The sequence below is a fragment of the Lygodium microphyllum genome, chromosome 20, assembly GCF_053477565.2.
Source record: "Lygodium microphyllum isolate KBCC chromosome 20, Lygodium_microphyllum_v1.1.10, whole genome shotgun sequence".
Taxonomy (NCBI): Eukaryota; Viridiplantae; Streptophyta; class Polypodiopsida; order Schizaeales; family Lygodiaceae; genus Lygodium; species Lygodium microphyllum.
The window spans coordinates 107,735,678-107,763,030 of NC_141154.1; the positions used below are offsets into that span (position 1 = coordinate 107,735,678).

At 41.6% G+C, this 27,353-nt stretch overlaps 1 protein-coding gene across 5 annotated transcripts in view; it reads left to right on the forward strand.

The window, feature by feature from the left end:
• LOC148019236 (mRNA export factor GLE1-like) overlaps positions 1-27,353 on the forward strand; it is a 150,493-nt gene that overhangs the window by 90,138 nt on the left and 33,002 nt on the right. For 4 of the 5 annotated variants that reach the window (XM_087660829.1, XM_087660827.1, XM_087660831.1 and 1 more), the window contains 5 exons: positions 10,865-11,039; positions 11,244-11,457; positions 11,907-11,967; positions 22,779-22,920; positions 23,323-23,393. In XM_087660829.1, the coding sequence (XP_087516955.1) occupies positions 10,865-11,039; positions 11,244-11,457; positions 11,907-11,967; positions 22,779-22,920; positions 23,323-23,393 (663 nt within the window). The remainder of the gene's footprint in view (positions 1-10,864; positions 11,040-11,243; positions 11,458-11,906; positions 11,968-22,778; positions 22,921-23,322; positions 23,394-27,353) is intronic. The other variant, XM_087660828.1, reaches the window with a different exon arrangement.

The following is a 27,353-nucleotide window of genomic DNA, read 5'->3' on the forward strand; positions in this document are numbered from 1 at the left end:
TCATGAGAAAATGGAAGAAATCGGTTGTTGCCTTGTCTAGATAGCCATGAAAGTTATCTCCACTGATGGAACACACTGAATATGATGTTTTTTGGCTGAACTAGCCCTCAAACTCTTGTCACCTATTGTTGTAGTCTCTTGAGAGCATGCCACCTGCTCTTGGAGGGTTGCTTAATGGCTAGAAATGGCTTGCCAATTTTTACAGCAGCTTGCACAAGGCTGGAATGACCCTCTCTCTCTTTCTCACTATCATGGGGGGTATGTGAAATTTTGAGATGCTTTAATCTTGCCGATAGCATCTCATTAAGTTATTAATCAAATGGGTATGGTTGCTTAGCATATGTGATGTACATGGCAGTTATTTCTGTTAATAGGCAAAGGACCCCAAGGATGTAGTGGGTGTCAAAAGGCAAAAGTTATGATGCCAACTAGGCTTTGGGGGTCAGTTGGTGTCAATTTTGAACCTAGGATAGTTGTTTGGCCAATAAGTGTTAGTGGTGATATTAGGGACTAGCATTAATTAATTAATTAATGCCAGTCTAGGGGTCAACAAAGGTTGGGGATCACTTGAGGTTGCAAATCGCCTAGCGAACTTAATTATGGATGGGCACATTTAATTTTTGATAAGAGTTAGAAGAGCTGAAATTAAATTTTAGGATTAGTTAATCTTGAAAATTAATTAAATGATGGGATAATGCTGAAAAATGGGCTTAGAAGATTGCCACTTGGGCAAAATGGCAATGCAAACTGAGGAAACGTTTTTGGGGCCATTGAGCTAGTTTATAGTCTAGAGAGAGAGAGAGAGAGAGAGAGAGAGAGAGAGAGAGAGAGAGGCGGAGCTGTCGGTCCATTTTCTAACTAGAGGATAGCAATTCGCTGCAAAAGAAAGTCATCTGGGGCAGGTGACATCATTTTAGAGGTGTGTGGCAGGTGATTGCATTAAATGCAAGCTGGAGCAGGCAGTAGGTAGATTTTAGGGTTTTTTTACAAAGAAAATCAGATTTCTTTCTCATCTTAGCTTTCTCCGACCTTCTCCAATAATTTCTCAAAAGATCTTACCATTTCTTGGCCATTCTCAGCAGATCTCAACCGAATTTGGTGGACAACAGGAGGATTTCTATTGCTAACCCTAAATTTTTGCAAAAATTAGGGTTTGATAGCCATCTTACGACCCGTGCCAATAGGAGAAAGCATTGTACAATGAAATCAACACTTGAAATTCATGGAATTGATAGGCATTTCAAATGCGAGACCATCCATTGTAATTGGGGTAACATTTGGCCAAGTGGTGGTTCCATTTGAGTAAGTTGTGGGTGAAAGTCAAGGGGCAATTGGCCCAAATTGCTTGCTGATTGTATGTAGAGCAAGAGGCTTTTGGATCAGCAAAGGAGATTGTGGAATCTCAACTTGTACACTGTACATTGGCAATCAAAGTTAAAGAAATATCGAAAGGCGCACCTGTTTTGGGGCCAACTGGGTGTTTATTATTCAAGATTGTTAAGGTAATGTATGCATTTCAGTTTATGCTCAGTTATTAATTGTTGTAATTAAGTGCTTGATCATGTTCTACCACCCTATTCGAAGAGGAAGGCTGGTTTGAGGGTGCCCGATGGCCACTGTCTCTCGGTGGAGCGGATTGTAGAATTGGTGGTGGGGAAAGCCTCTGCACCCAAAAATGTGTGGGGGAAACCTCCATAGCGCATTGCAGTAGTCTCTAGGAGGTTGTAGTGCTTGATGAGATCTTAGATCTCCTTGTTCTTGTAAGGATAGTACACGTATTGAATTTGTCTTATTGCCTCGATCATAAAAATCTAATAGCCAATGTAGAATGATCTCTTTGGCTTAGAAAAGGGAGGTGGCACAATGAGTGTCGCAAAGAAGACATACATACTCCGGTGGCATAGGGAGTGAAGGTTAATCTTAATAATCTTGGGCGGTATGACTGTTGTTAACGTAGGAGGTGCATCGAGTGGTTGGTCCTTCTATTTGTGTAGAGACCATAGTACCTGTGGGGGAAACTTGTAAAGGGAGGGAGAAAAATATAAATATATCTTAAATGATACAGTGGAATGTAGGGGGAAAAATGTAGTAGTCATGAAGAGGATCTTTAGCTCTTTGAGCACCTTTGCTTTGATACTATGTTAGAATAGTATAGCGGAACGGTATGTACTCATACGATGTGAGAGAGATAGTAGGGTTTGTTGAAAGAAACACAGAGGAGAGAAAACCAAACACAAAGAAAACATAGAAGAAGATAATGATGATGATGAATCACTGAATCATGCTAAGTGAATCAAGCAGATGCAACGGAGCTGAAGCTTTGAAGATGACTATGTCATGAGGACATGTATTTTTGAAACCTCACTTAACACGTGGATTAATTTTTAATCACATGGTTAAGTAAATGTTGTACATGTGAGATGTAACTGGGGTTAGAGTAAATTTACAAGCTCGGAATCTAAGGAAATTATAGGATATCAAAGGCAAAAGTTACTATAAGTTATGTTGCATAGGTACTTGGTGGTATCTAGTGTCAGTTGTTGGCTTAGGTCATTCGTTTGGCCATAAGTATCACTTGGTGACACTAGAGAAGTTGCATTTATTGGTAGCTAATGCCAATCTGATGGTCAAAGATGGCATAGAGACACTCGGGAATGGAAGTTGCCTAGCCAGTTTAAGCATTGACCAATCAGATTATTTTTATGGGCACTGAAATAATTATTAGATTAATTTTCGGTATTTAAAGATTAAAAATTAATACTTAATTATGTATAATGCTAGAAAAACCATTTGGAAAGGCTGCCATTTGGCAAACTTGCCCATGAAGGCTAGTGGGAGGTTGAAGAAGAGGAAAAACGTGACCATTCTGCTGTGGTGAATTGTGAGGAGCTGTTGGAGCTGATTGGGACAGTTTTTTCTCCATTTTTCAGTAGAAAAGAGCAGGTTGGCTGTAGACGATAGCTCCTGGGGACCCCCAAACTACAGGTGACAGCATCTAGGCTGCTCGCAGCACCATTTATTGCATGCAATAGTAGGGAGAGGGTTCCCCGTAGGCGATAGCATCTACAAGCTGTTGAGACAGGGCAGCAGCAGTAAATGATTGATTTTCTTCAGTTCTTCGCGAAGAAAGTCTGAATTTTGTCTCTCCTCAGCATTCTCTCTTATCTTCCAGCCTTTCTATAGCCTTGCTTTGAAGATTATAACATTGAGATCACCAAAGGTTGAGAAATTTCAGTTTCTCTGTTGTAAACCCTAATGTACAGCAGAAATTAGGGTTTACTAGCAGCCTCGAGAAGTCCGTCAGAAATTGGAAGCTCCAAGACTTGAATTCAACAAGGCTGAAGCTGTTTTTAGTCAAATTCAAATGGAGGAACCAGAAAATCAATGAATTTGGAGTTGGAATACTGAAAGGGATTGGCAAAATCCCATTGTACATCAACTTCTTCAATTAAGTTAAAGAAATATCGAAAGGATGTCAATTATCCAAGATTGTGAGTTGATTTGCATTTCTCAGTTTTGTAATAAATGTTGATGCTATAACTAAGTTGTAATCAGGGAATTACCACCCATCTCGGCAATGGGACCATGAAGCCTTTCTTTTGTGGATGGGTGGTAATTTCCTGATTACAAATTAGTTATAGTAGCAATATTTATTATAAAAGTGAGAAATGCAAATTAACTCACAATCTTGGACAATGGGTATCCTATTGGCCCCAAAACTGACATCCCTTTCTATATTTCTTTAACTTAATTTAAGAAGTTGATGTACAATGGGATTTTGGCAAATCCCTTTCGGTATTCCAACTCCTTGAAACGAGCCTTTTTTCAATGGATGGGTGGTAATTCCCTGATTACAATTTAGTTACAACAACAACATTTATTACAAAACTGAGAAGTTCAAATTAACTCACAATCTTAGATAACGGATACCCTGTTGGCCCTAAAACTGGCGTCCCTTTTGGTATTTTTTCAACTTAATTGAAGAAGAAGTCGATGTATAATGGGATTTTGTCGATCCCTTTTAGTTTTCCAAGTCCCCTTGTTGTTCAAAATGACTAGCAAGTTTTCGATCTTATTTGCCCCTTGATTCGAACAGTCAATTGGCCTTCACCCGTTTCAATGAATTTGGGGTATTTTCCATCTCTATCAAAGCGGATGAAGGCCAATTGACTGTTCAAATTAAGGGGCAAATTAGACTGAGGACTTGTTAGTCATTTTGGACAGTAAGGGGAGTTGGAATACCAAAAGGGATTGGAAAAATCCCATTGTATATCTTCTTCTTCATCAATTAAGTTAAAGAAATACCGAAAGGGGTGCTAGTTTTGAGGCCAACAAGGTATCCATTGTCCAAGATTGTGAGTCAATTTGCGTTTCTTAGTTTTGTAATACATGTTGTTGCTGTAACTAAGTTATAATCAGGGAATTACCACCCATCTACGGAAGAAAGAATGGTTTTAGACTATACTATTTTTGATTAGACAACAACACCTAAAAGGAACATGGACAATGAAGGGAGCAAAATGCAGTCCTTTGGCAAGAGAATATCAAAAGTAATGTTGAATAGTGTAGGAAAGGATAGGTAGATGTAGAGGGAGCAAAAAGTAGTTCTCAAGTGCTATTAGAGATGAAGGATATGCTAAAATTTCTTCAAGATGATGGTTGCTAATAAGGCAATTGCTGGGTAGCCAGCTGGAGAGAAAAGCGCAATAATATTTCATGGAGATCTCTTTGTATAAGTGGCTACAGCGAGGTGATTACTGGGTAGGCCTCAAGGAGTGAAAAAAACACAAAAACGCATGTATTTGTTATAGGATTGATAAAGAGGATGTAACTTGATGTAGATGGCTTGAGATTGTTGCAAATGCAAGATTGATGATGACGTTAGGTGAGGAGGGCTGATGCTAGGTGATGTAGGCTATAGAATGCCAGATATAGATGGATGCAAAAGCCATGAACCGTAACGCCCCTCTTAGGGGGTGTGAATGGCAATGGAGAGGATGGAAAAAGAAGAGAAGAATATGGAAGAGATTGGCGGAGTGTCCAAAGGAATGAATGTGTGGGATGTAATGAGGGAAGTTAGTACCCTCTTTATAGGCAGAGATTGTCTTGAGTGGTGCCTCAACTCTCTCGAGTGGCACCCATTGAAGTCTCTTGGGTGGTGCCTCGACTCTCTTGAGTGGGGCCCTGAAAACCTTTTTGGGGTTGTAAATGGAAATTAAAATAGGAACGAAGGAGAAGAGATGCACTAAATGACTCGGTTTCTCAACAATGTGAGCAACAATGGAGGGGTTGGAGAGGAGAAGAATGTGGGAGAGAATGACTGAGAAGTGTTAGGATCAATTATATCCTTGGATCTCGATTTCCAAATTGGATACCATTGTATTCCATATTTTATTATCCTGACCTTGCATCATACGAACAACATATTAATGCTCACTCTTTTATTAGGGAAGTTTCAACTTTTTGACAAGTGCATAATTTATGAAATTGTGGGTGGCAGAGTCATCAATCATGACTCTAACCCTCTTTCCCGCTATCAATCCATGCACTCTAACTAAATCATGTGGCCCAAAGGTAGGCTGCCACATAGAAGTTGACATACAACACCTGTGTTGTACATCCTTGTGCAAGACCTCTAAAGATTTATACTTTTCATGCCCCTTTAATTCCAGGGTCTGCACTATATGGATTTGTTTCTCTTTTTCCTTGCTCTTGTCCTTATCCTTTCCTTTATCTTCTTCCTTTTTCCTTTGAGAGTAATTCTAGGCAGCATGGCTAGGAGATAGGCAGTTGAAACACAACCTTTCTTTTTTGGCCTTATTAAAGTCATCTTGACTTAACTTTGGCCTTATATATTGTTTCTTTTGAAAGGGTTGTTTCTTACCCTTAAGGAATGGCATTTTCCTTTTAGATTTGCCTACAAATTTTGAGGCTTCAAATTTCCTAGTCTTAGGCTCCGTATTACTGAGACTAGCGAGTGCACGTGGACGCGTATTATCTTCATTGATTAATGCAAATTTAATTGCCTCTTCAAGCGTCTTAGGAGAACTCCTTTTCACTTTCTTTTTACAGGCCTTATTTAGTCCCCTTATGAATCCTCGTCTTTTGAAATTCATCTATTTCTTCCAATTTGAGGATTATCTCACGATACTCCTGGAGATATGTCAGCAAAGGTCTTACATTTTGTCTGACAAAATCCCAATTTTCCCAATTTATTTCCATTTCATTTTCAGGAAGGAATTCTTTCAAAAAGACCGATTCAAATTGAGCCCAAGTTTTGGGTATTTTATTTGCCTCCTTTGAAGTTCTCCACCATTTATATGCTTTCGGCCCCAAGGTTAGACTGGCCTCCAACGCCTGGAGATGTGGTGGAGTATTTTTTAATTTGTGCAAATCTTCCCATTTTTGGAGGAAATTAAAGATAGTATCTTTATTTCTGTCTTTTTCCTCCCCATGAAACTGAGGGGGTTTCATATCTTTTAACACTAGGTTATCCCTCAGCTTTTGGTGGGGTTCCCTGGGGTCCCGCATAGTCACATCTAGATCTTTCGATGAAGATGGAATATCTGAGGTCTCTATCTTACCTTTATCCCTTTCTAATAATAAGGCTAATTGGGATTTTATTTCAGTGAGTGCTTGAGTTAGCAACTCCATTTGAACCCCCTGTGTTTGCACACGAGCAGTAAGATCATAAAATTGTTCTCGTGTAGCAAAAAATTCTTCCCATTGTTCTTCTTGTATTTCCGTTTCATGGGGATCCACCATAGGGTGGTCCCCAGAACTAGAGCCCTTGGTTACCTCCTCTTTCTCTTTTCCCTCCATTAATACACTGGAATTAGAAAGCAAGTATAAGAAATTTGTGTATAAAGATGAAGTACTTCCCTGATTACAGAGGGGCACGAAGAACGGTGCAACTTTCCTCAAATCTGCACTAATTGTGTGCAGATTACGCGGGAATAAAGCTTGTCAGGCAAGAACATTGGATAAGGATGTGATTAAACACCCCCCTAGCTAGGTTACGTGGGACAATCTGTGACCAAAGTTGTAACTAAGAGCATGACTTCGCCTGACTTGCATCGTCCCACCAGACTTCACCCGACTTGCATTGTCTCACTCACCGTGTTGTAGCTAGAAGCAAGACTTTGCCCGACTTGCGCCATCCCACCGTGGTCGCCAACACGGAAGTGATCGAAGCGTCAAAAGACGAGGACTTGAATCATCCCGTCGTGTTCGCCAACACGCACGTGTCTGAAGATGGGGCCCAATCACGCTTCGGCAGGAAGCGAGGTCGAAGCGGCTGAAGACGAGGACGTAACCCTTTTGACAGGATGTGGCCTAACGGCTCTGATACCAGTATTAGATGGTTCAAGGTAAGTATTACGTTTATTATCAGATCTGTCTTCTGTTGATGAACAACTCTATTACGGGAAAACAAGCTCAAGAGAGATCTGTCTCTCCTCCCGACCACGCTTAGGAAGTTCTCACAGTGCCATCCCGTTGTGACCCGTCTACCAGCTGTCATTACTTGGTGAATTCTACTATATTAGTATTACTCACTTACTTCCTAAGCTACCCTTAACCCCATGCAGGCGCCCAAAGCCCCTAGACGGTCATCCCTCGGGCTTGTCTCCCCCTAAGTTACATTTATTAATGTAACATTTGATGGCACTAGCTTTGGTCTGTGGAATGATAGGATACAAGGCATTTTGTTTTTCAAGGACTGTGATGATACTCTCTTGGAAACTATGCTTGCAGCTATGGCGGATGAGGCTTGGGCTAGACTTAACAAGCATGCCATTGCATACATTGAAATGCGTGTATGTGATGATGTACTTACAGACATTAAGCATCTTGATACAACTTATGTTTTATGGAAAAAGCTAATGGATACTTATGAAAATACAACTCTAGTGAATTAAGTGCACCTTAGGCGCAAGCTTGTGAACATGGAGTTGGATGAGTCTAAGTCAACATCTGAGCATTTGAGTGCTTTCACAGGGTTTTTGAGTCAGTTGTAGGACTTTGGTTTACAGCCCTTCAATGATAAATTGAAGGCTATTTCCTTGTTGATGACTTTGCTTGATAGCTGGGAGGCTTTGGTTGTCCCACTTAGCAACAACACTGCTTTAACCTTTGATGGTGTTAGGGGCTCTATCCTCAATGAGGAGATTAGAAGAAAGTCTTGTGGAGAAAGAAGTGGTTTAGTCTATCATCTGAGAGGTAGGCCAGAGAAGAGGGGTAATGCAACAAATAAAGGTAAAAGTAGAAGTAAAAGCAAGGGCAAACAACAAGATATTACTTGCTATCAATGTGGACGTAAATGGCATAAAAAGCCCGATTGCTAGTACTACAAGAAGTGCAGGAAAGAAAGAAACAACAGGGAAAGAAAAAGAAGGATTGACAAGAAAGATGATGATAGCTCTTTCTCAAAAGAAGTTGCAAAGTCAAATGTTGTATCTAGTGTGCTTATTGAAGAACTTCTTGACACTAGAGAGATACTTGTTGCAGTCTCATGCAATGATGGAAATGTCATGGCAGCAGTGGTGATATGCACATCACCAGAAAGGAGGTTATTGATGCCTTACTTTCAGCCCATGATGGGCTTTCCCAATCATGGATAGTGAACAACGTGTTTTCATGTTACTGTTCCCTCTTTGGAGTCATTTTCCACATGCATTGCAGGTTGCCTAGGCAAGGTTTACTTGGGGAACAACTATGCATGTGAGATAGAGGGTGTAGGTACCATTCACTTGGTCCTTGAAAATGGCCAAGAGTTGATTTTACAGGATATGAGATATATACCTTATGATAAGAATTCACTATCAAAACTTATCTTAAAAATAAAAAAATTATGATAAAGCCTAAATGCGCGTCTATATCCGCGTTTACTTACGCGTCTATATTGGCGTCTATTTTCGCATCTATATTCGCGTCTATACTCGTGTCTACCTGAACAATAGACGTGCATATACACGCAAAAATAGACGCACACGTCAAAATTCAAACCATACTTAAATCATTTCTTTTCAAACTGCGCCTTTCCTTTCCTGCGTTTTTTGCGGTTCTGAAGCTTGAGTTTAGTTGACATGCAGTCTCTTCATGCCTCACCTAGTCTTTTCATGCCTCACCTCCTCATGACTCACCTCTTCTTTTTGCATAAAGAAAAGCCTATAGTCTGTTGGGCAACTTGATGTAAGAGGGTATTTTACTACTTGTGATGGTTGATCTTGGAAGGTCCACAAGGGCTCTATATTGATTGTTAAAGGTAGCAAAAGGGGGATTTTTTATTATTTGCATTGTAAAGCATTACTTGGCAAGTTCTTGTCTATGGCTGAAGTTCATTCAATAGATGGAACTTTGGCACAAAAGACTTGGCCATATGAGCCAAAAAGGCCTTAAGGTTCTCTCCTCTTCAGGGAGATTTGATGTAAAAGGCTCTGGTCTTGAATTTTGTAATGATTGCATACATGGAAAACATGTGAAGTCTCCTTATTACTCTGGTGTCGTTAATAAGTCCAATGCTCTTGATTTAGTACACTTTGATGTGTGTACTATGCCTGTTAATTCATATGGGGGTACACTATACTTTTTCACTTTTATTGATGATTTCAGTAGAAAGTCATGGGTGTATGTGTTGAAGAGCAAAAAGAAAGTGTTGGATGCTTTTAAAAGTTTCATGCTTTTGTTACCATACATAAAGGGCTTACGTCAAAAGCTATAAGAATGGATAATGGGGGCAAGTATATTTCTAATGAGTTCAAAAAGTTTTATGAGATCCATGGCATTAAGAGGGAGTTGACAACCCCTTATAATCTTGCATCAAATGGCGTGGTTGAAAGATATAATTGCACACTTTGTGAGAGAGTCAGATGCATGGTGTCCACAGCTAATCTCCCGCAACAGTTTTGGGGAGAGGGTCTTAAAATTGCAGTTTATGTATACAATCGCTCTCCAAATCGTGCATTGGAAAATGGCATTCTTGAAGAGGTTTGATGTGGCAAATCTGCTTCATATGACCATTTGCGTGTCTTTGGTTGTGATGCCTTGGTGCATGTACTTGTAGATAAGAGTACCAAACTGGAAATGAAATCCATCAAGGCCATCTTCATGGGATATGGAGATGAGGGAGAGATGGGTTATAGAGGTCTGGCTTCCTCAGGGCAGGAAGATAGTACGTAGCCGAGATGTAGGATTTAAATGAGGCAAAGTTGCTAAACCATGCTACAGAGGATAACCTTGACAAAAATGAAGGCCAAATTTCAGCATGAACAGCCAGCCATTCAGCAGCCATTAGCTGAAGATTAGTGATATTTTGAGTATGTTGCTTCTCAAGCTTTGGCTTTTTTTTTTCTTTTGGTTATTTTGTTTCCTTGCAAGCAAGTCCTTGGATATCCTACATCTATGAATTTAGGACCCAATGCTTGTTCTTGTAGACTTCAAGCTAGTTTTTATGATAATTTAAGTGATGATGAGCACATAGTGGAGTCCACATCTATAGTTTCCCTTCTTAAATTCTTAAGTAAGGTATGGCATGTAGTGATCCTCAAATGAAGTCCTAAAGTGTTCCCATGATTGCGTCTTTTGCTTCCAAAACTAAATACATAAACCAAGTCCTTGCAAGTTTTTGGAGGTGGTCCTTAGATTCTTTGTTTTATTTGCATTCATAGAAACGTTAAGGTCTTCAGGATTTCAATGTGTGAATGTGTCCTTGAGAATTTTAAGGTCTTTACAATTTAGACATTAAAGGTGTGTGTTTGTTCCTCAGACTTTCAAGTAGAAACTTGATATTTATGTTTGTCCCTTGATGTTTTAATGTGTTTAGATGAATGCCAAGTTTCATCTTAGCTCTTATTGTGTGTGGCAGTGCTGAAGCACGTGACCTACACCTGTCTGCTCTACAGCATGACCATGCACAACACTCTCAGGTGGAAGAACAAAAAATCAAGAGGGAAGCGGCAGCTGCGGAGGAAGCAAGGATGAGAGAAATGCTGGCTCGTAGGGAATTGGAACAGCGAGAAAAGCTCAAGGCTGAAGCACAGGTGTTTTTAGAAATAGCTCTTTTTGTCCATATGACCTATTTTGGCTTTGTTGAACCTTGGTTCATTTGAATAAAGCATTGTGTTTGAATTTACTAAGGCATCGAATTGGGTTTATTTTTGACAGGCTGTTTTTATTTGGTCTCTTATGGTTATGAAGCATGAAGTACATGTTTTAATTAGTGGATTCAACATCTATCATTTCAGGCAAAGCAAAATGCTGATGCTCTTTTGGCAGCTGAACAAGCAAAGATCGATAAGGCTGCTAAGGAAGCAGCAGCAGCAGCAGCAGTGTTGCAGAGGCAGATGGAAGCTAAAAGAGAGGCTCCAGGATCAAAAGCACAGAGCTCAGAGAACACAAGTGCAAGGGGAGAACCAGTTCTTGCTAGAATGTCATCTGGACACCCAAAATCAGGAACCGGTACAGCCATGTGGAGTCTTTTTAACAGAAGCTACTGCTTTTATGATGACATTAATGTTGTGTGTGTGCTTTCAGACAATACTGTATTATCATATGACTTGTAGCTAGTTAATCCAGGCAAGTGAAAATTTATCCTTTTAAACAAGAAGGGTTGAGCACGGAATGTTTTATGCCTACCCTGATCTCTGGTAATTGTTTTTGTGCTGTTTACCATTCTAGCTTTCTGTCTTAATTATATAAGTTTAGGTAAACTGTAAGAGGCAGACTGAAAACCACAACCACAACTACAACCACAACCACAGTGGCGGTGGACTTTCTGTCCTGCACATGAGATTGATAACACGATTGTCGTTGCTATAATGGAGTGGCGAGGTGCAGGATCAACTCCTCTTATATGCTTCAGGTCCAGAAACCTGATGTTGTTTATAGGTTTATGTTGGATTGTGCAGGCACCAGACTGCAGGAAGTCCCTGTTGATGGAAAAGCAAAAGACAAAAAGATGATGTTATGGTAAATGACGTAGAGAAGCTGTAATGTGGCGGAGACAGGAATGATTGTTGTTACATACCTTTGTTACTTTTTCCCATGATGCTGATGGTTTTTTACTAGTACATTGAAGGGTTAGCTGGGAAATAGCCAAAGTACTGACGAGCCAAATTCAACAATAACCTGTGGGAATATGGGAGTCATACATTGATGGTGGGATAAGACTGATCGTGGACTGTGGGAAAGTTATTGAAATAATTGTAACACTAGGATACACCTTAATATGCCAATGTCTTCTAGATGATGGTTTCTCTTGAAGCAGCAGTTACCCACTTTTCAGGTTGAGAATTACCTTGGAAAGGAGAAAACTAGAGTCCGTTTGCAGATTATGGGATCATGTAATCAGACACTTGTCTTGGTTTATAGGTAGTACTTAGATTGATGTAACACACGATATATTGTGACAAAAGGCTGCAACTTGAATGAACCAATCTTTCTGATGGTTGCCGCAACTTTGATTATTGAGTCTTTGAAGGTGATGCACCTTGAAAAGGTCTGATACCATCTTTGCATCTTTGTGAGTTTGAATAAAGAACTGAGAAACTGTGAGAGATGAAAAGGCTTTCTTGGCCTTCAACTTTAAAGGTGATTCTTTCTGTTGCTTAAGCTGCTTTGAGAAAAGGATATCAACTGACTGGATAATTCTTCTTCTCATCCTTGTCTATCTCCTTGTCCTTATTACAACCTTTTTCTTGTCGCAGTCCTTGTTCTCCTTGTGGTTGAACTTGTCTTGGGAAACAGTGTATACATAATTGCCATTTGCATCATTATAAAAGTGTTAGATTTTACCAAAACATGTGAAGTGAGGATCAAGGACCTAGGTAAATCAAAATATTTTCTTGGATTTGGGATCAGCCAAGGGCAGTTGGGGAAGGAGCTTGATAGAGTTGAAAGAAGTAGAAATGAATGACAAACTCCTCTCTTTTTAGGCTTTTGGTTTCAGCCTCATGCCCTTCAGAAAAGTTGTAGGTGTAAAGGCTTGGAGAATCAACTATCTCAAATCATCCCAAACAACTGAAGGGGTGCTAAGTAGTTAGTACCACAAGCATGCCGTATTCTGTAGGCAGCTAGGAATAGGTAGTGTGTATATGTTAGCCCACCTGAAATTGCCACTTAATCATATTTTTTTGGCATGGAATGAAGGGAACGGCAACTAGGAATTGGGAAATGCCGTTTCAAAGTGGATAAGAACCTGGACGAAGCCATCCTGGAGGAGCTGGCTGTAAAGCAGCTGGTGGACAAATGTGCCCTCTGGGAGTACGTGGAGAAAGTAGGGCAAGCAGTTGACTACAACATGTGCGCAGAGTTCCTGAGAAGCTTTGATGATGCAAGGAATTGCGGCACAGTAACGGTCAGGACAGGAGAAGAAGAACGCCAAGTGGAGGTGCCCCTAAGTGCTATGATGGTGGAGAAAGCCCTAGGTTTGGCCTCCAAGAAAGAAAAACGTCATCGGAGAGATATATATGCCATGTTGGGGGTGAACAAGCATGATGTGCACACGGTGGACGGGATAAGTCTATAAGACATCCCAAAACTAGAAGTGAGGATGCAAGCGAAGATGGCCCATGCCCTCTTCTGAGGACAGAGGTACAATGCATCGATGAACAGGATTGGTGTGTCATTGTTGGAGAGCATAGCTGTAGGGTCCCCTAAAGAAGTGGATTGGAATGGGTTTGTCTTAAAACCCATCAAGACCTCGGCTGTCGTCCTAGCCACAAGCGCAGCACCAGTAGGAGGGGAGTTCCCAGCCTCAATGGCTAGATCAACGCGAGAGAAGCCTGCTTCTAAGGCATCCACGATGAGGCCATAAAGGAGGCAGAAGCCCAGGTCGGTTGCAGTAGACGCGGAGTCTAGGCAAGACCCAAAAAGGCAAAGGTTGGAAGCATCCACCACCACAGCACCACCTATGGTGCCCCCAGCTGCCGACTATGATGCCTATGTAGCTGAACTTCTAACCTAGCTAGAGAAGGCTAAGGAGAAAAAGAAGGTTGCGGTTGTAGAACTAGAGGCCGAAAGAGAAGTTTCCGCGGCGCTAAGGCTAGAGATAATACGGCAAGCCGCGGAACATCATTAAGAAATTCGAAACCTGAAAGAGCAACTCAGTGCTAAAGAAAAGGAGGCACAAGAGAATGAAGATCGCCTAGAGCAAAGGCTAGAGAGTGGCGGAGCAACGGGGCCACAAATTACTCATCCAACAATATGCAGAGCTCCACCAACAAATGGCAAGGGTGGAAGTGATAAATACGGAACTATGGGAGAGCTAGCGAGAAGAAGATCAATCATCAGAAGAACAACGCCAAGAATAGGAGGATGCGTTTGTATTCAGGCTGTGGTTAGCAATGGAGGAGCAAGGAAGGCTAGAGAGAGAGATAGGAGTCGTGTTGAAGGAGAAGGAAGAGGCCATAAAAGAAGCCACCAAGACCCTGCAGGACAACCTACGGAACGCCTTGCAGGAAGTGGAGGGACTAATGGCCATGGCCATGACCAAAAGAAAACTGCACCTGGCGGAGCTAGAAAGCCATGCACAAATTACCTAAGATCTATCAGAAAGGCTTGCAGAAGCCCACCAGCAGTTCTCGATGGCGGATCAAGGTAGAAGAATAGCCGAAGAGCAGCTAAGCCGTTGGGATAAAGAGAAGACCCAAATATTGGAAGTGTGGAATGAGCATCAGCAGGTGGTAATGATGTTGTCTCAGGATATGGAAAGGGGTAAGGAGGATCTGGAAGAGAAGGCACAGCAGTGGGAGAGGCGTAACTTTGAAAGAGTGCGAGGATTGACAGAGCGACTGGCAGTGGTAAAGTGCGAGAGAGTGCTCGTAGAATCCAGAGCTGAGGCCGCTGAAGCGTGCTCCAACATGCAAAGGCAAGCCTTTTTGAGCACAGTGCTTCATGTCACACTAGTAGAAGGCGACGATTCGGTGGAGAGAATGAAAAGGAAGATGGAGTTGACAACTAGAGCTTTAAGATATGGCGTGCAAGAGTGCGCACTCCCAACCAGCACAAGCATAACCAAGGAGTAGCAACACAGCTACTTGTAGCAAGCCAAGAAAGGGCCCATCTTCCTTTTCATTCTCTCCACCGAGAGCAGCACCATCCACCCCCAATCCAACCCACAAGAGCAGCACCATCCACCCCCAATCCAACCCACAATGGAACAAGACACCGAGAAAGGGCCGAACTTTGAGTAGGAATTCGAAGAACCGCAAATTAGAGAGCCCAGTCCACCCTTGCTTGATCTACCCCGAGAAGAGCAAGAGGGTGCCGAGGTTCCCGAGCGCATTATTGCTGCAAGAACAAGAAGATGGGAACTCGTGGAGCAAACCCAACAAAGAGTGCGAGCACGGCTACAATAGCTTCCTGACGAGCCCATGCCACTGTTGGGATAAAGGCCCAGCTTAAAACCCTAGTGTATAGTACACGCACATTGTACATGTGAATGCACGCTTTACATGCCCTAAGTATAAATACATTTTATTCTTTGTGTACCAACACATTGTTCGTACACTCTTATCGATTTGTACTTTCACTTTGCTCACTCACTCTTGAGCCGTCACACTCTCTTACTCACTCTTGCTCGACCTCCATGTCTCTTAGTTGTGCTCCTCTTCTTCCAACAACTGGTATCAAAGCCAAGACTCTGCACGCTTCACGAGATCTAGGGGATAGCTGCTAGGCATGCACCAGTTGGCAGTAGGCATGTAGCAGCAGGAGTAGGCGACGGCAACACAATAGGCGTTGCATGAGCTGTATCCACAGGGCAACGGATTGTTCGCGACGGGTTCAACAGTGACACACGAGGGGGACCAGGCAGTAGTCGCCGACAACGGAAACCAGCGTAAAGGTGGCTAGGCGCAGTGGTTGCGTAACGGGCAGTTGACTAGGCGACTGGCAACTGGGCATCTGTGTGGTGGACCAGTCTGGCACGACTAGCAGGTGCGAATAGTAATCGTGACGTGACCAAGGCAGTCGAACGAAACACGAATGAGTGCAGGCAGGCAGTCAGTTGCAGACGGCGTGATGTCTGGCACGTCACATGACGCTTGACGGGTCAACGGACCCACGCAGGTCATGCAAAGTTTTTTTTCTTTTGTTAAGAAAATCGAATCACTTACTCTTGGCGGGGTTCACGCGTAAATGCACAGTTGCCAATTCTGTGCAAAATTGAGCTAGAAATTTGGGGCTTTTCCTAGAATTGACTCTACTTATGCTTGTCAGTGTTTCTTGAGTAAGAAATTGCAGACATTGCGAGTGGTGACCTCAATTAATTAGGGATTTTGCCAAATTAGTCAGAATTTTACTCCTTTGAGTAAAATTTCTTGACATTGGATCCTAGAAATTTGGGGTTTTTCATGTATTGGCAAAGTTTTGCTCAGCTGGGTCAGATTGGCTAACATTTATGCAATTTTGGACTTGAAATTTTGGGGATTTGTGCAGAATTTGGTAAATTTCTGCATTTTTTCCCGTGTGGTGGCTGGTTCATGTACAACAGCAGAGATTTATTTCTGGTTGAGAAAGAATAGTAGCGTATTTTGCTGGTTTAGCTTGTGCTTCTGTAGATTAGTGCATTTACTCTTGTGTTCGTGATAAATTGGCTGCAACTTCTTCCAGTTCAGACATCAAGAGTTTGATGGAGATCAAACGGTTTGATGGTCATGGCTTTGACCTTTGGAAAGACCATATGCATGGCATTTTGTTCCTAAAGGATTGTGAGGATGCTTTGTAGGAAGATAAACCCGCACTAATGTCTGATGCAGATTGGGCCAGAGTAAATAAAAAGGTTGTGGCTTACATAAAGATGGGTGTCATTGATGACATTCTGACAGACATTAAGGGTTTAGATACAGGTTATGCAATATGGGAGAAGCTGAAAACTACTTATGAGATCACCACACCTGTTAATCAGGTGCATTTAATGCGCAAGTTGGTGAATATGTGAGTGGATGAGTCAAAGCTTACTGCTGAGCACTTGAGTGCATTTACAGGGATTTTAAATCAGCTCAAATTTGCAAATTTGAACTTTGATGATAAGTTGAGGGTGATCTTTTTGATTGTGACACTGCCTGACTCTTGGGAGACCTTGGTGGTTTCACTCAGCAGTAACCTCAATCTCTCATATGATGGGGTGAGGGGTTCTATCTTGAATGAATAAATTAGACATATGTCTAGTGGAGAAGGTAGCAACTCAGCTTATAATGTAAGAGGCAGGATTGAAAATAAAAATGCAAATGCAGGGCACAGAAACAGGAGCAAGAGCAAAGGAAAGAAAAAGAGTGACATTACTGGCTATCACTGTGGTTGGAAGGGCCACAAGAAACCTGATTGCAGGTACTATAAGAAGGAACAAGAGAAAAAGATGAATACAGGAGATAAAAAGAAGAAGGAAAATAAGACAGATGCATCGGAGACAACCAAAGGCAAAGAAAAGGTCAATGTGGTCTCTAGCGTGGTCATATAGGTGCTTTCAGATACAGAGGCTGATGTATTATGTGTAGTTGATTATGATGCCCTTGTATGTCACATGCAGGATATGCAGATTACCAAGGCTGATGTGATTGATGCACTTTTGTTACTTGATGATGGTGTCAGTCAAGACTCGAATTGTGGACTCTGGTGCCTCTTTCCATGTAACTCCTTGCTTGGAGTGCTTTGCTATGTTCAATGCAGGCAGTTATGGAAAGGTGTATCTTGGAAATAACCATACTTGCAACATTGATGGGATTGGCATAGTACACTTGTCTTTAGACAATGGTCAAGAGCTTGTGTTGAAGGATGTCAGATATGTGCCTGGTATTAAAAAGAGTTTACTATTTGTCGGTCAGCTTGACCTCCATGGCTACACCACATTGTTTGGTGGTGGTTTGTGGAAAGTGAAAAAGGGTTCCATGCTGATTGCAAAAGGAACCAAGAAGGACACTTTGTATTGTTTGCACTGTAAAGCCTTGAATGGCAAGTTTCTTGTAGTTGCTGAAATTTGCAGCCACTTGGAGTTATGGTATAAGAGATAAGAGGCCATATGAACCAAAAAGGACTTGATGTCCTTACCTCTCTGAAGAGGGTTGATGGAAAAGGCTCTAAACTTGACTTTTGTAATGTATGTCAGTTTAGAAAGCAAATAAGAAATTCCTTTTACTCTGGTGTCTCTCGTAAGTCCAATGTCTTGGACCTAGTGCATTTTGATGTATGTAGTATACCCGTGAAATCTTTGGGTGGTGTTGCATATTTTGTCTCCTTTATTGATGACTGTTCCAAGAAGATTTGGGTGTACTTGCTGAAAAAGAAAAGTGAAGTGTTTGCTGTTTTTAAAACTTTTCATGCATTTGTGACCAGTCAGACATGTAGAAAGCTGAAATGCTTAAGAACTGATAATGGGGGTGAGTTCACATCGATTGAATTTAAGTTCTTTTGTGACTTGCATGGTATTAAAAGGGAGCTCATAGCCCCTTACAACCCTTCTTTGAATGGGGTGGCTGAAAGATATAACAAGACTTCATGTGAAAGAGTGCGTTGCATGCTGTCCATTGCTAATCTCCCTCATGTATTTTGGGGAGAGGCACTCAAAAGCGTAGTTCACATTTGCAACCGCTCTCCAAACAGGTCCTTAAATAATGGCATCCCTGAGGAGGTTGGGTCTGGAAAATTGGCCTCATATCACCATTACGCATATTTGGCTGTGATGCTTTTGTGTATGTTAGGGATGAGCCGAGGAACAAACTTGACCCAAAATCCACCAAAGGCATTTTCATGGGCTATGGTGATGAGGGTGAATTTGGCTACAGAGTGTGGTTACTGTAGTCCAAGAAAATTATTCGCAGTGGTAATGTTGTGTTTAATGAGGCAAAATTGCTGAAAGGCACTTTAGTCTCTAATGAAGATCTGAAAAAGGTAAAGTTTCAGAGTTTGCAGCTACCTATTACTTCGGAAAATGAGCCGCATGGTGCTGTACCACAAGCTGAAACTGATGATCAACTAGTTATTTTTGAGCCAAATGATGATGGACAGCAAATAAAAGCACAAGGAGGTCATGGACAGCAAGATAGGCTTGCTGATTATGAAAATGTAGGTGCTGGAAATGAAAATGAAGGTGCTGTACAGCATGAACAACATGCTGAAAATGGCTTACAGCAACCAATAAATACTGAAAATAATATACCTCCAGATGTAGATCTAATTCCTGAAAATATTGATCATTGGGTACGCGACTTAGCAGGAATCCATCTAACACCATCTTAAATTTCAAAGATGGATCCACCCATTCGCTTGTCTCCATGCAAGGATCCGTTTAACTTTATCTTCAATTTCAAAGGACAAATCCCCTCAACACTAGCAACAAAAAAGGACCCGCTCCAACTACATCTTTAAGTTCAAGGGCCGGTCCATCCAACACCATCCCCCGTAAGGGCTTGTATACAAAATCAAAAAAATCATTTGGCTACACCCATCCCACCTTCCAACTAATACACATCAGTGCCATGGTGCTGGCACTAAACTAGGAGGGGGGTAATGTTAATCTCAGCACGAGAAGAAAGCGGAAAAAAGTGGAAAAGCGCAAGTTGAGACCTAAAAGAGGTGGCCCAGGAGGAAATCAGACACAACGAAAGAGGCAGAAAGGAGAACGACTAAAAGTGTAAGGGTGACCTCAAAAATCAAGTCAAAGGCAAAAGCGCATTTTAAAATACAAGGCGCCCCTAAAACAGTTGTAAAAGAGCGTCAGGCTCCCTCTTGTGCAAATTGTAAAGGTAGATGGATGGTAGGACTAAGCTAGGATGTTAGGGCAAAGGGAAAAAAGGGTGTAGGCCATGGCCGGCCATGTAAAAAGGGGATGACTGCTCATGGGAAAGAGGGCATGTATATAAGCCAAAAAGTTGATGGAAACTCTCATTCTTGGTGTGTGGCAAAAAGCTTCTTCTTCTTCTTCTCTTCTTCTTGCCTTCTTGTGTGTGCTTGAGTGAGGGAGCGCGAGAGAGTGAGGGAGAAAGTCTGTGAGAGTGAGGGATGGAGGAGAAGAAGCTCTCCATCTCCTCTCTTCATCTTCTTCCCTCCTTTCCTCTTCTCTTGTCTCATGCAGCTATGGAGGATGGAGCTTGACGGAGAGGGATTGAGGTTGCTCAAGCTTGCATTGAGGATCGTGGAGCTACCGGTGTGCACGGGAGAGGAGGGTACTCCATTGGGCATCAAGGTAAGCTCACTACACCCCATGGATAGGGAGAGCGCGTCGGCTATGTGAGAGGTAGCCATGGCTTCTCGGCTTGAAATGCTTGACCAATAAGCGGTTTGTAGGTCTTGAGGGTTGAGCGAGAGAGCTTCCTTTATTCTACTTCAATAAAGCTAAAGAAATACCAAAAGAGACCATTTTTGGGGTCAATTGTGTGTCCACTGTCCAAATATTAGTAGGAAAATTTGTTTTTTCAGTTTTGCAATAAATGCTTGCTAATGTAATTAAGTTGTAATTAGGGAATTACCACCCATTCACTGAAGGAAGACTGGTTTCAGTGGTCGACTTTGGATCCACCATATTCATGCTGACTCACATGAGAGTCTCCCTTGCTTGCTTTTCTTTCTTAGCTTGCTAGGTTGCTTCCATCTATCTTTTTTGTCTCTATGACATACTCCCCACATTCCACTTTTCCTCATCATCGATACCTAGTAGTGGTAGGGATAGCTTGTTAATTTTGGGGAGGTCTTGGGGCTGATCGTCCCTTTCTCCCTTTGGGGCATGGATACTCAATAGACTGAAACTTTATGGAAAACACTCACTTAATGCTGAATGTTGAAAAACAAAACAAAAGCCCTTTTAAAAAAATTCCACTTTGTTTCCTTTTGCCTTTGTAGGAGCTAGTAGGTTACTAGGCAGCCAATGTTCATCCTTTGTCCCCAATGCTTTGGCCTCTCTGGGGTGAACATTTGGGTTGCCTTGGTAAGATTACCATTGCCTTTGTAGTCTTGGTATGTCACTGGGCAGCCAATGTGCACCCTTTGCTCGATTTCCTAGCTACTGTGGGGTGGGATAGCTTGGGGTAAAAGAAAAGAAAAAGGGCTTGATCTTATTTGTAGTCCCTCTTGGTACTAGTTATGGATTTGAGAGGGGTTGTTGAGCTACCATTGCATTAGTCTCTTAATTAATGAAATTCACCAAACTTTATTAAAAGAAATGTGGTCCTAGAGACTTTTTGTGTCCCACATGCAAACCCTAATTTGAGAGGCCCCACACTTTCTACAAATAGAGAGGCTGCCCTCCATTCAGCCCAATCTCGTTTTTGCAGTTTGGAAGTGTTGAAGCTTCACTGTCCACACCCTATTGGCAGAGGTTATCTTAGATGAAGCTGTCCTAAAGTGTTGTCCACCTACTGGCGCTTGTTGCTCAGCCTTCAAAATGCTGGTTCAAAGTGGGCACCGCATGGCGACTATTGCTCACACCCTTGCGATTGCTATTCCACCTTCGTTTACACTGTTTTCGCACGTCCTGGAGCTGCTGAACAGCCTTAAATGCTGACCCTGATCAGCCCACACCTGCAGTAGCTGCATTTTCAGTCCTATACTGATCTACTACCATAAACACAGCCCTACACTGCCATGTTCTGAGTATCTGCTGCCACCTGGATTGCTGCCACATCATCGACATTTGTGTTTGCAGTTTTCTGCTCCATCTCTGCTTGTCCGTCATCACTGATTGAGCCACACTTGAGGTGCACTTGTTGCTGCTAGACAGCTTGGGAGGCTGCTTTGCTGCATTCCCGGAACTGTCAGAGTACGACTCTCTCCAGGTCATACTCTCTACCCCAATCCTCCAGACATTGGAGTTCGGGGACCAATTTTCATCCATTGCATAGTGTGTTTGTTGCATTTAGCATTGTATTCTATTCAGATTCATTTGTTTCAGATGTTCATTGTCACTGAGTCACCCTTATCCTAACTCTGTTCTATTATTAGTTTCTACCTTGTTGGATGACTGCATTTGAGTTTTTGTGTTAGGGTATCTCTTTACAACATCCACTGCTCTTGAATATAAGATCCACCGTTTCATGAGTTTGTATAGTAGCCTTTTGTAGTGACATGCAAGTTATTGTAATGCCTTCCATAAGCTGATTATTCAAGCTTCTTAAATGTTCTTCAAATCCTCTGATCAGAGCCCCAAGAGATTTGTCAAAATATCATCGTTCAAAAGTGACTTTGAATTTATCATTGTCCTTAACCAGAAATTTTCTCAATAGCAACAATTTTACTGGTAAAATATCTTGTGTCTAGAGAAACATCTGCAAAAGGGCTTGAACAAAAAAGGGCTAAGTGTTTATAGAAATGCTTTAGAATGTAGTTGCTGACCATCAAGTTACTGAAGTTGGTACACATCCCATTGTTCTCTAAAAATGTAATGATCTGCGACAAGTGTCAAGATGGCTTGACGTTTCAAATATCAAACCAGAGACACCATTGATTTGAGTGGTGAAGAGCAGAATGTTTATTCTATTTCAATATTTATTTTTGGTTTCTTTCCAGTTTTGGCTGGAGGCTGCTGGGGAAAAGGCGGGGGGTGGGGGAGTGGGTTGGGGTTTTAAGTCCTCTTATTTAATGAGTGCTGGAATCTAGCTTCGACAAACTTTAAACACAAGATGTGACTTCCATGTAACATATTGCATGGATTGTCTAAAAAAAGGTCTAGAACAGGATCTCTCTGAGTTTGGTTATTATGTTCTTATGCAACTAACACTATTTGTACACTTTTTCATTGCTGAGCTCATTGACTTTTTTAATTCATATGCATGATTTCTGATTCGCCAAAGGAATGGAATAGGACAAACTGTGACAAGCCCCAAGCCTAAAATTTCTGAAATGGCTGCAAAGCTGGAAACTGCAAGGCACAAGAAGATGGCAGCATTTCGTGAGGTGTCTCTTGAGTTACAGTCGAAGCCAGAGCTGATAAAGGTAGTATAGCTGCTAACAGACTGTGTTTAGCATATGAAACTCTGGTCAACAGTGTTATATGTCTTTGCATTTCAAAGTTCTGTGCGAAGAAAATTGCATGCTATAGCTTAATTTGAGGAGTAACTTATATTGACCTCCTTGTGAATGTTGAGAGTTCCTTAAGGCATCCATATGATGCTTCTGATTTTAAGGTGAGGTTGCCTGATATGCGTACTATGGAGAGCCTAGTAGCCAAGTTTTCCCTATTCTTTCTGAGTAGTTTATTAAGTTCTGATGAAAACTACCTTATGTTGCAGTATGGTATGTCAGATGGCATATAAGCTGTTATTAGCAACTGATTACTGTTAATACCCGGCAGCTAGCAGTTGTTGATCAGAGTGTGTATTGTGCTATTTTGGACAGGATTTGAGGGGCTGTGGTAGATTTATTGGTGGGCTCTTGCAAAAGATCACTGCTACGCAAGAAAATGTCAGGTACAAAATAATCCAAACATACATCTGTTTGCTCTTTGTGAACTGAAGGTTTCAGCATCACTGTAGTCAGGTTGCTTCTTCTACTATCCTAGTTTTTCTGGATGGGGCTGTAGTGCACATTTTGTTTGCAGTAGTGGTTTCAGTCGGCAGTTTAGTGATTCTGTGTGAAAGCAATGTAGCTTGTTAATCATCAAATGGTTCAAGCTGTACAACCAAAATAATGCATAATGTTTTAGTACTCAAAACAATCTGTGAGCCTCGAATTGAACCAGGTATGTGCATGTGCTTCATAGGTGTTCAGAAAATATCCTATTTTTAAAGAGCATGATACTTGGGATAAGTTGCAAATTTCATATGCTACTGATTGGCTCATGAGAGCTACCTTCATCCATTTTATATATCTTGATAAAGACATCGAATGTTTGATGAAAATTTTGTTTTTTTTTTTGTGGTTTTTTTGGGGGGGAGGCAGTTTGTTTCATTTCATGAAAGAAAGAAAAAGAGATTCATTTGATTGTTCTTAAACATCAAGTACACTGTACTATAGTGGCATAGAACAGTGGAATAGGGGAATGCTGTTGCCTGATTGGCTGGAACAGGGTACATGTTCCAAGTAGGTGGAACCTTCCCTGTCCTGTTCCCAACAATGTCCCAACTTGGGAACATTACAACTACAGAGTACGTTGTAGGGAACACCACATTCCAGCCTGCTTGCTGCTGTCAAGTGACCGCTTTAGCAGGTTCATGCTCTTTCATGATATGCAATTCACCTTTGAGATTTTTATGGCTGTCGAGGCTTTCATTTTTATACATTTTTAGGAGTATCTACTTACATTGCAGCATCGACTGGATTAATATATGATGCACTGTTCATTTTGTTTTTGTTAGTGCAATATGATGTTTAGTGTGCCTTTAGAGTGTGGTTGTTTATTTCAGACTGAAGAATTCCTAAATTTACCTATTTCATGTCCTGTTTTCTCCCTGATTCTGGAATGGGCCCCCCGATTGACATTCCCTGTTCCTGTTTCCTATTGCATGTTCCGCATATTTTATTCCTAGTAGCTATGCAATGTACATCGGCAGCACTAATTGAGTGGCGAATAGCCACTGGGTTGGGGCATGATGTCACTTCTGGTGGTCCCATCCAAGCAGTTTACTTCTTTGAGAAGTATGCTGCATATTCTCTGTCTTCCCTCTTACACTAGTATGAAGAACTGTACCCAAAAAGGATCTAGCAGAGGCTTATCTATCTTTCTCTTTAGTTGATCCAGTGTCATATCAATCTCAATAGTGCTTTCATTTTGCCAAGAACAGAGCAGCTGTATGTAGGGCCCATTGCAAACATGATCAGATTCAGCTCTACAACAGCCATTCATTCCAACACCCTATGATTATGATTTTTGTAAGGATAGATTCATGGATTGCTGGATCTTTATATCCAATTTCTCTTTCATGTATGTGAGCACTTAATTCATCCTCCATTCACCCTAGGCGTCAAGAACATGTGCCTGCTGTGCAGCACAGAATTGTGTCTTAAGTAAGTGGCAAAATTATTTCAAATGGTGGCCATTTGCATGGGAAGTCTCAGACACATAAAAAAGTTGTGTTACAAGAAAATAAATATTCATCATATTTTTTCTGTCAAGTGAAATGGATAGCACACATCACTGAGCTAGGTATGTTTCCTGTGAGCTGTGTGGGCAAACTGCCCTCTTTCAGAAAAACTCTCTCTCTCTCTCTCCCCGTAATTGGTAATTGTATTAATTACCAAAAAAGTACAAGATTATGAGATGCAAGACAGCTCTAGGCCGTCATGTACTAAAAGATACAAAGTCACGGCAATTGAATAGAGGAGATCGCCATATGCCAAGATACTAAATCCTCCCATGGGAGAAGATCAGCATACTGGATAAGATCGAACTACCAATGTAGGAGACCCTTGATTCTAGCAATATGTCCTTGAACACTTGCAGCTTAGTTGGAGACGAAAGCATTCAGGGTAACCCAATTATGCCAACAACCCCAAAATCTGAGAAAATGAAACATAAGCTTTATATATTGCTGCAGCAGGGTGGGGTATTTTGGCTGGTCAAAAACCCAATCAGAGGGCTGCAGCAATGGAGCAGCCATAGTTCTCCAAATATCTGACAAGAAAGTCCATATTTTCCGGGCTAAAGGGCATGAGACAAATCGATGACATGAGGACTCCATAGCGGTCATGCAAAAGAAAAGCTGCAATTCAATATTGGTGCTTTGAAAGAGCCGAGGCGAGAGGCAGCCCACCAATGATGATTTGCTCAGATGACCTTGCATTGAAGGGGTGTCTTATTTAGCGAACCTTCCATCACAGTCATCTTCCACCAGACCTTAGATTTATGCATTGTTGATGAGCCAATGATGATCCTTCCTAGTCTTGCCATGGATGATTGGGATCAAGTACAGGAAAGGGTTGCATAGGTTGTAGCATCTTGTCTAGCTAACCCTACAACTCACGATATCCATGAGGAACCTTATAAATTCTCATGGCTGTGTGGAACCACAAGAACCCCCCATGGTTGACAAGAGCCGCTCCATCGAGCAATCTTCCATAAGATGCCAACACACCTTTTGAAGAAATAGGCGCTAAGAACAAACCAAATGAATCACAAAAGGGGAGGAGGGTATCGAAAAATGGGCATTAGAATTAAGAATGTGCTACCATGAAGCTTGTATGCTAGTATTACCATGGATGAGGCTCCAATCTTCCAAGAAAAACTGGACAATAAGGACATAGAGTTGATAATCATTGCACATAGCTTGAAAAAGTGACCAATGAAGGCCCATGGTGTGAGTCTTTGCATCAAGAATAGCTCTGCCACCCATACTTTTAGGGATACAAGTCAAGATATTCTTGTACTAGGGAAAGCATACTTCTTCCACAACATCAAGTGTACATGCTTTGTAAGGACATTCAAAGTGACAGTAGTCCAAGGTAGAAGTGGGAGGAAGTAAGTGAGCATTGATAGGATGATGGTGTGTGTAACTTTGAGACACACATGGAAGGGCCAAGCCTAGGATTTCCAATAGATAAAATATGGCTCTATCTTTCATGACATTCAATTCAACAAAACTTTGGGCTGAACATTGATCCTCAAGGGATACCCTAGATGTGTGACAACACTTCCATGAGGTATGATCAGCCCTTGCCATCCGAGCGGCAGAAGATTAGGTTCAGTGAAACTGACAAGAGAGAACTTCACACCATTGAAATTTGACACAAAGACTAGAAGCATGACCAAAGAGATCATGAAGGTGTCATCGGCCAAACATTGAACAATAAAATGTCATCCAAAATGAAGGGACAAAGCAAACAGCTGCCTAGTGGCCACCATATGAGATAACATAGTAAGGAGTGGATGAGTTGCCAAACCAAAAAACAAAGGACTCAAAAGGCAACCCTGTTTGATCGAGCATTGAAGGGGAATGAGATTAGTGACACCACCATTTAACATCACTTAGGAGGATGCATCAACATTGATTGTGTAGATCAATTGGCACATATGCAGCCCAAATCCGATAATATGCATAAGTTCAGCAATGATGGATCAATCCAGATAATCAAATGCCTTTTCTAAGTGTAGCTACATCCCCATCTATACATTCATTACATTACGCAATATGTTCTTGGCCTTGATGAATCCATACTAGTTGGGGTGCACAATGTTAGGCAGACACTTGTGGAGGCAATTGGCCAACACTTTGGAGAAGATTTTATAGATTGATCATTGACCCCATTAGAGAGATAGGTCTCCAATGTTTCGGGATGAAGGGAGAAGGCACTTTGGGAATCAAATTAATGACTCCCTTCTTCCAAGATGTTGGCATAAATCCTGTTTCTCAAACCTGCTGGCTTATGGCGGTCAAGGGTTTCATGAGACTAGTGGCATAAGTATCAAGAAACTCGTTAGTAAAGCCATCCAA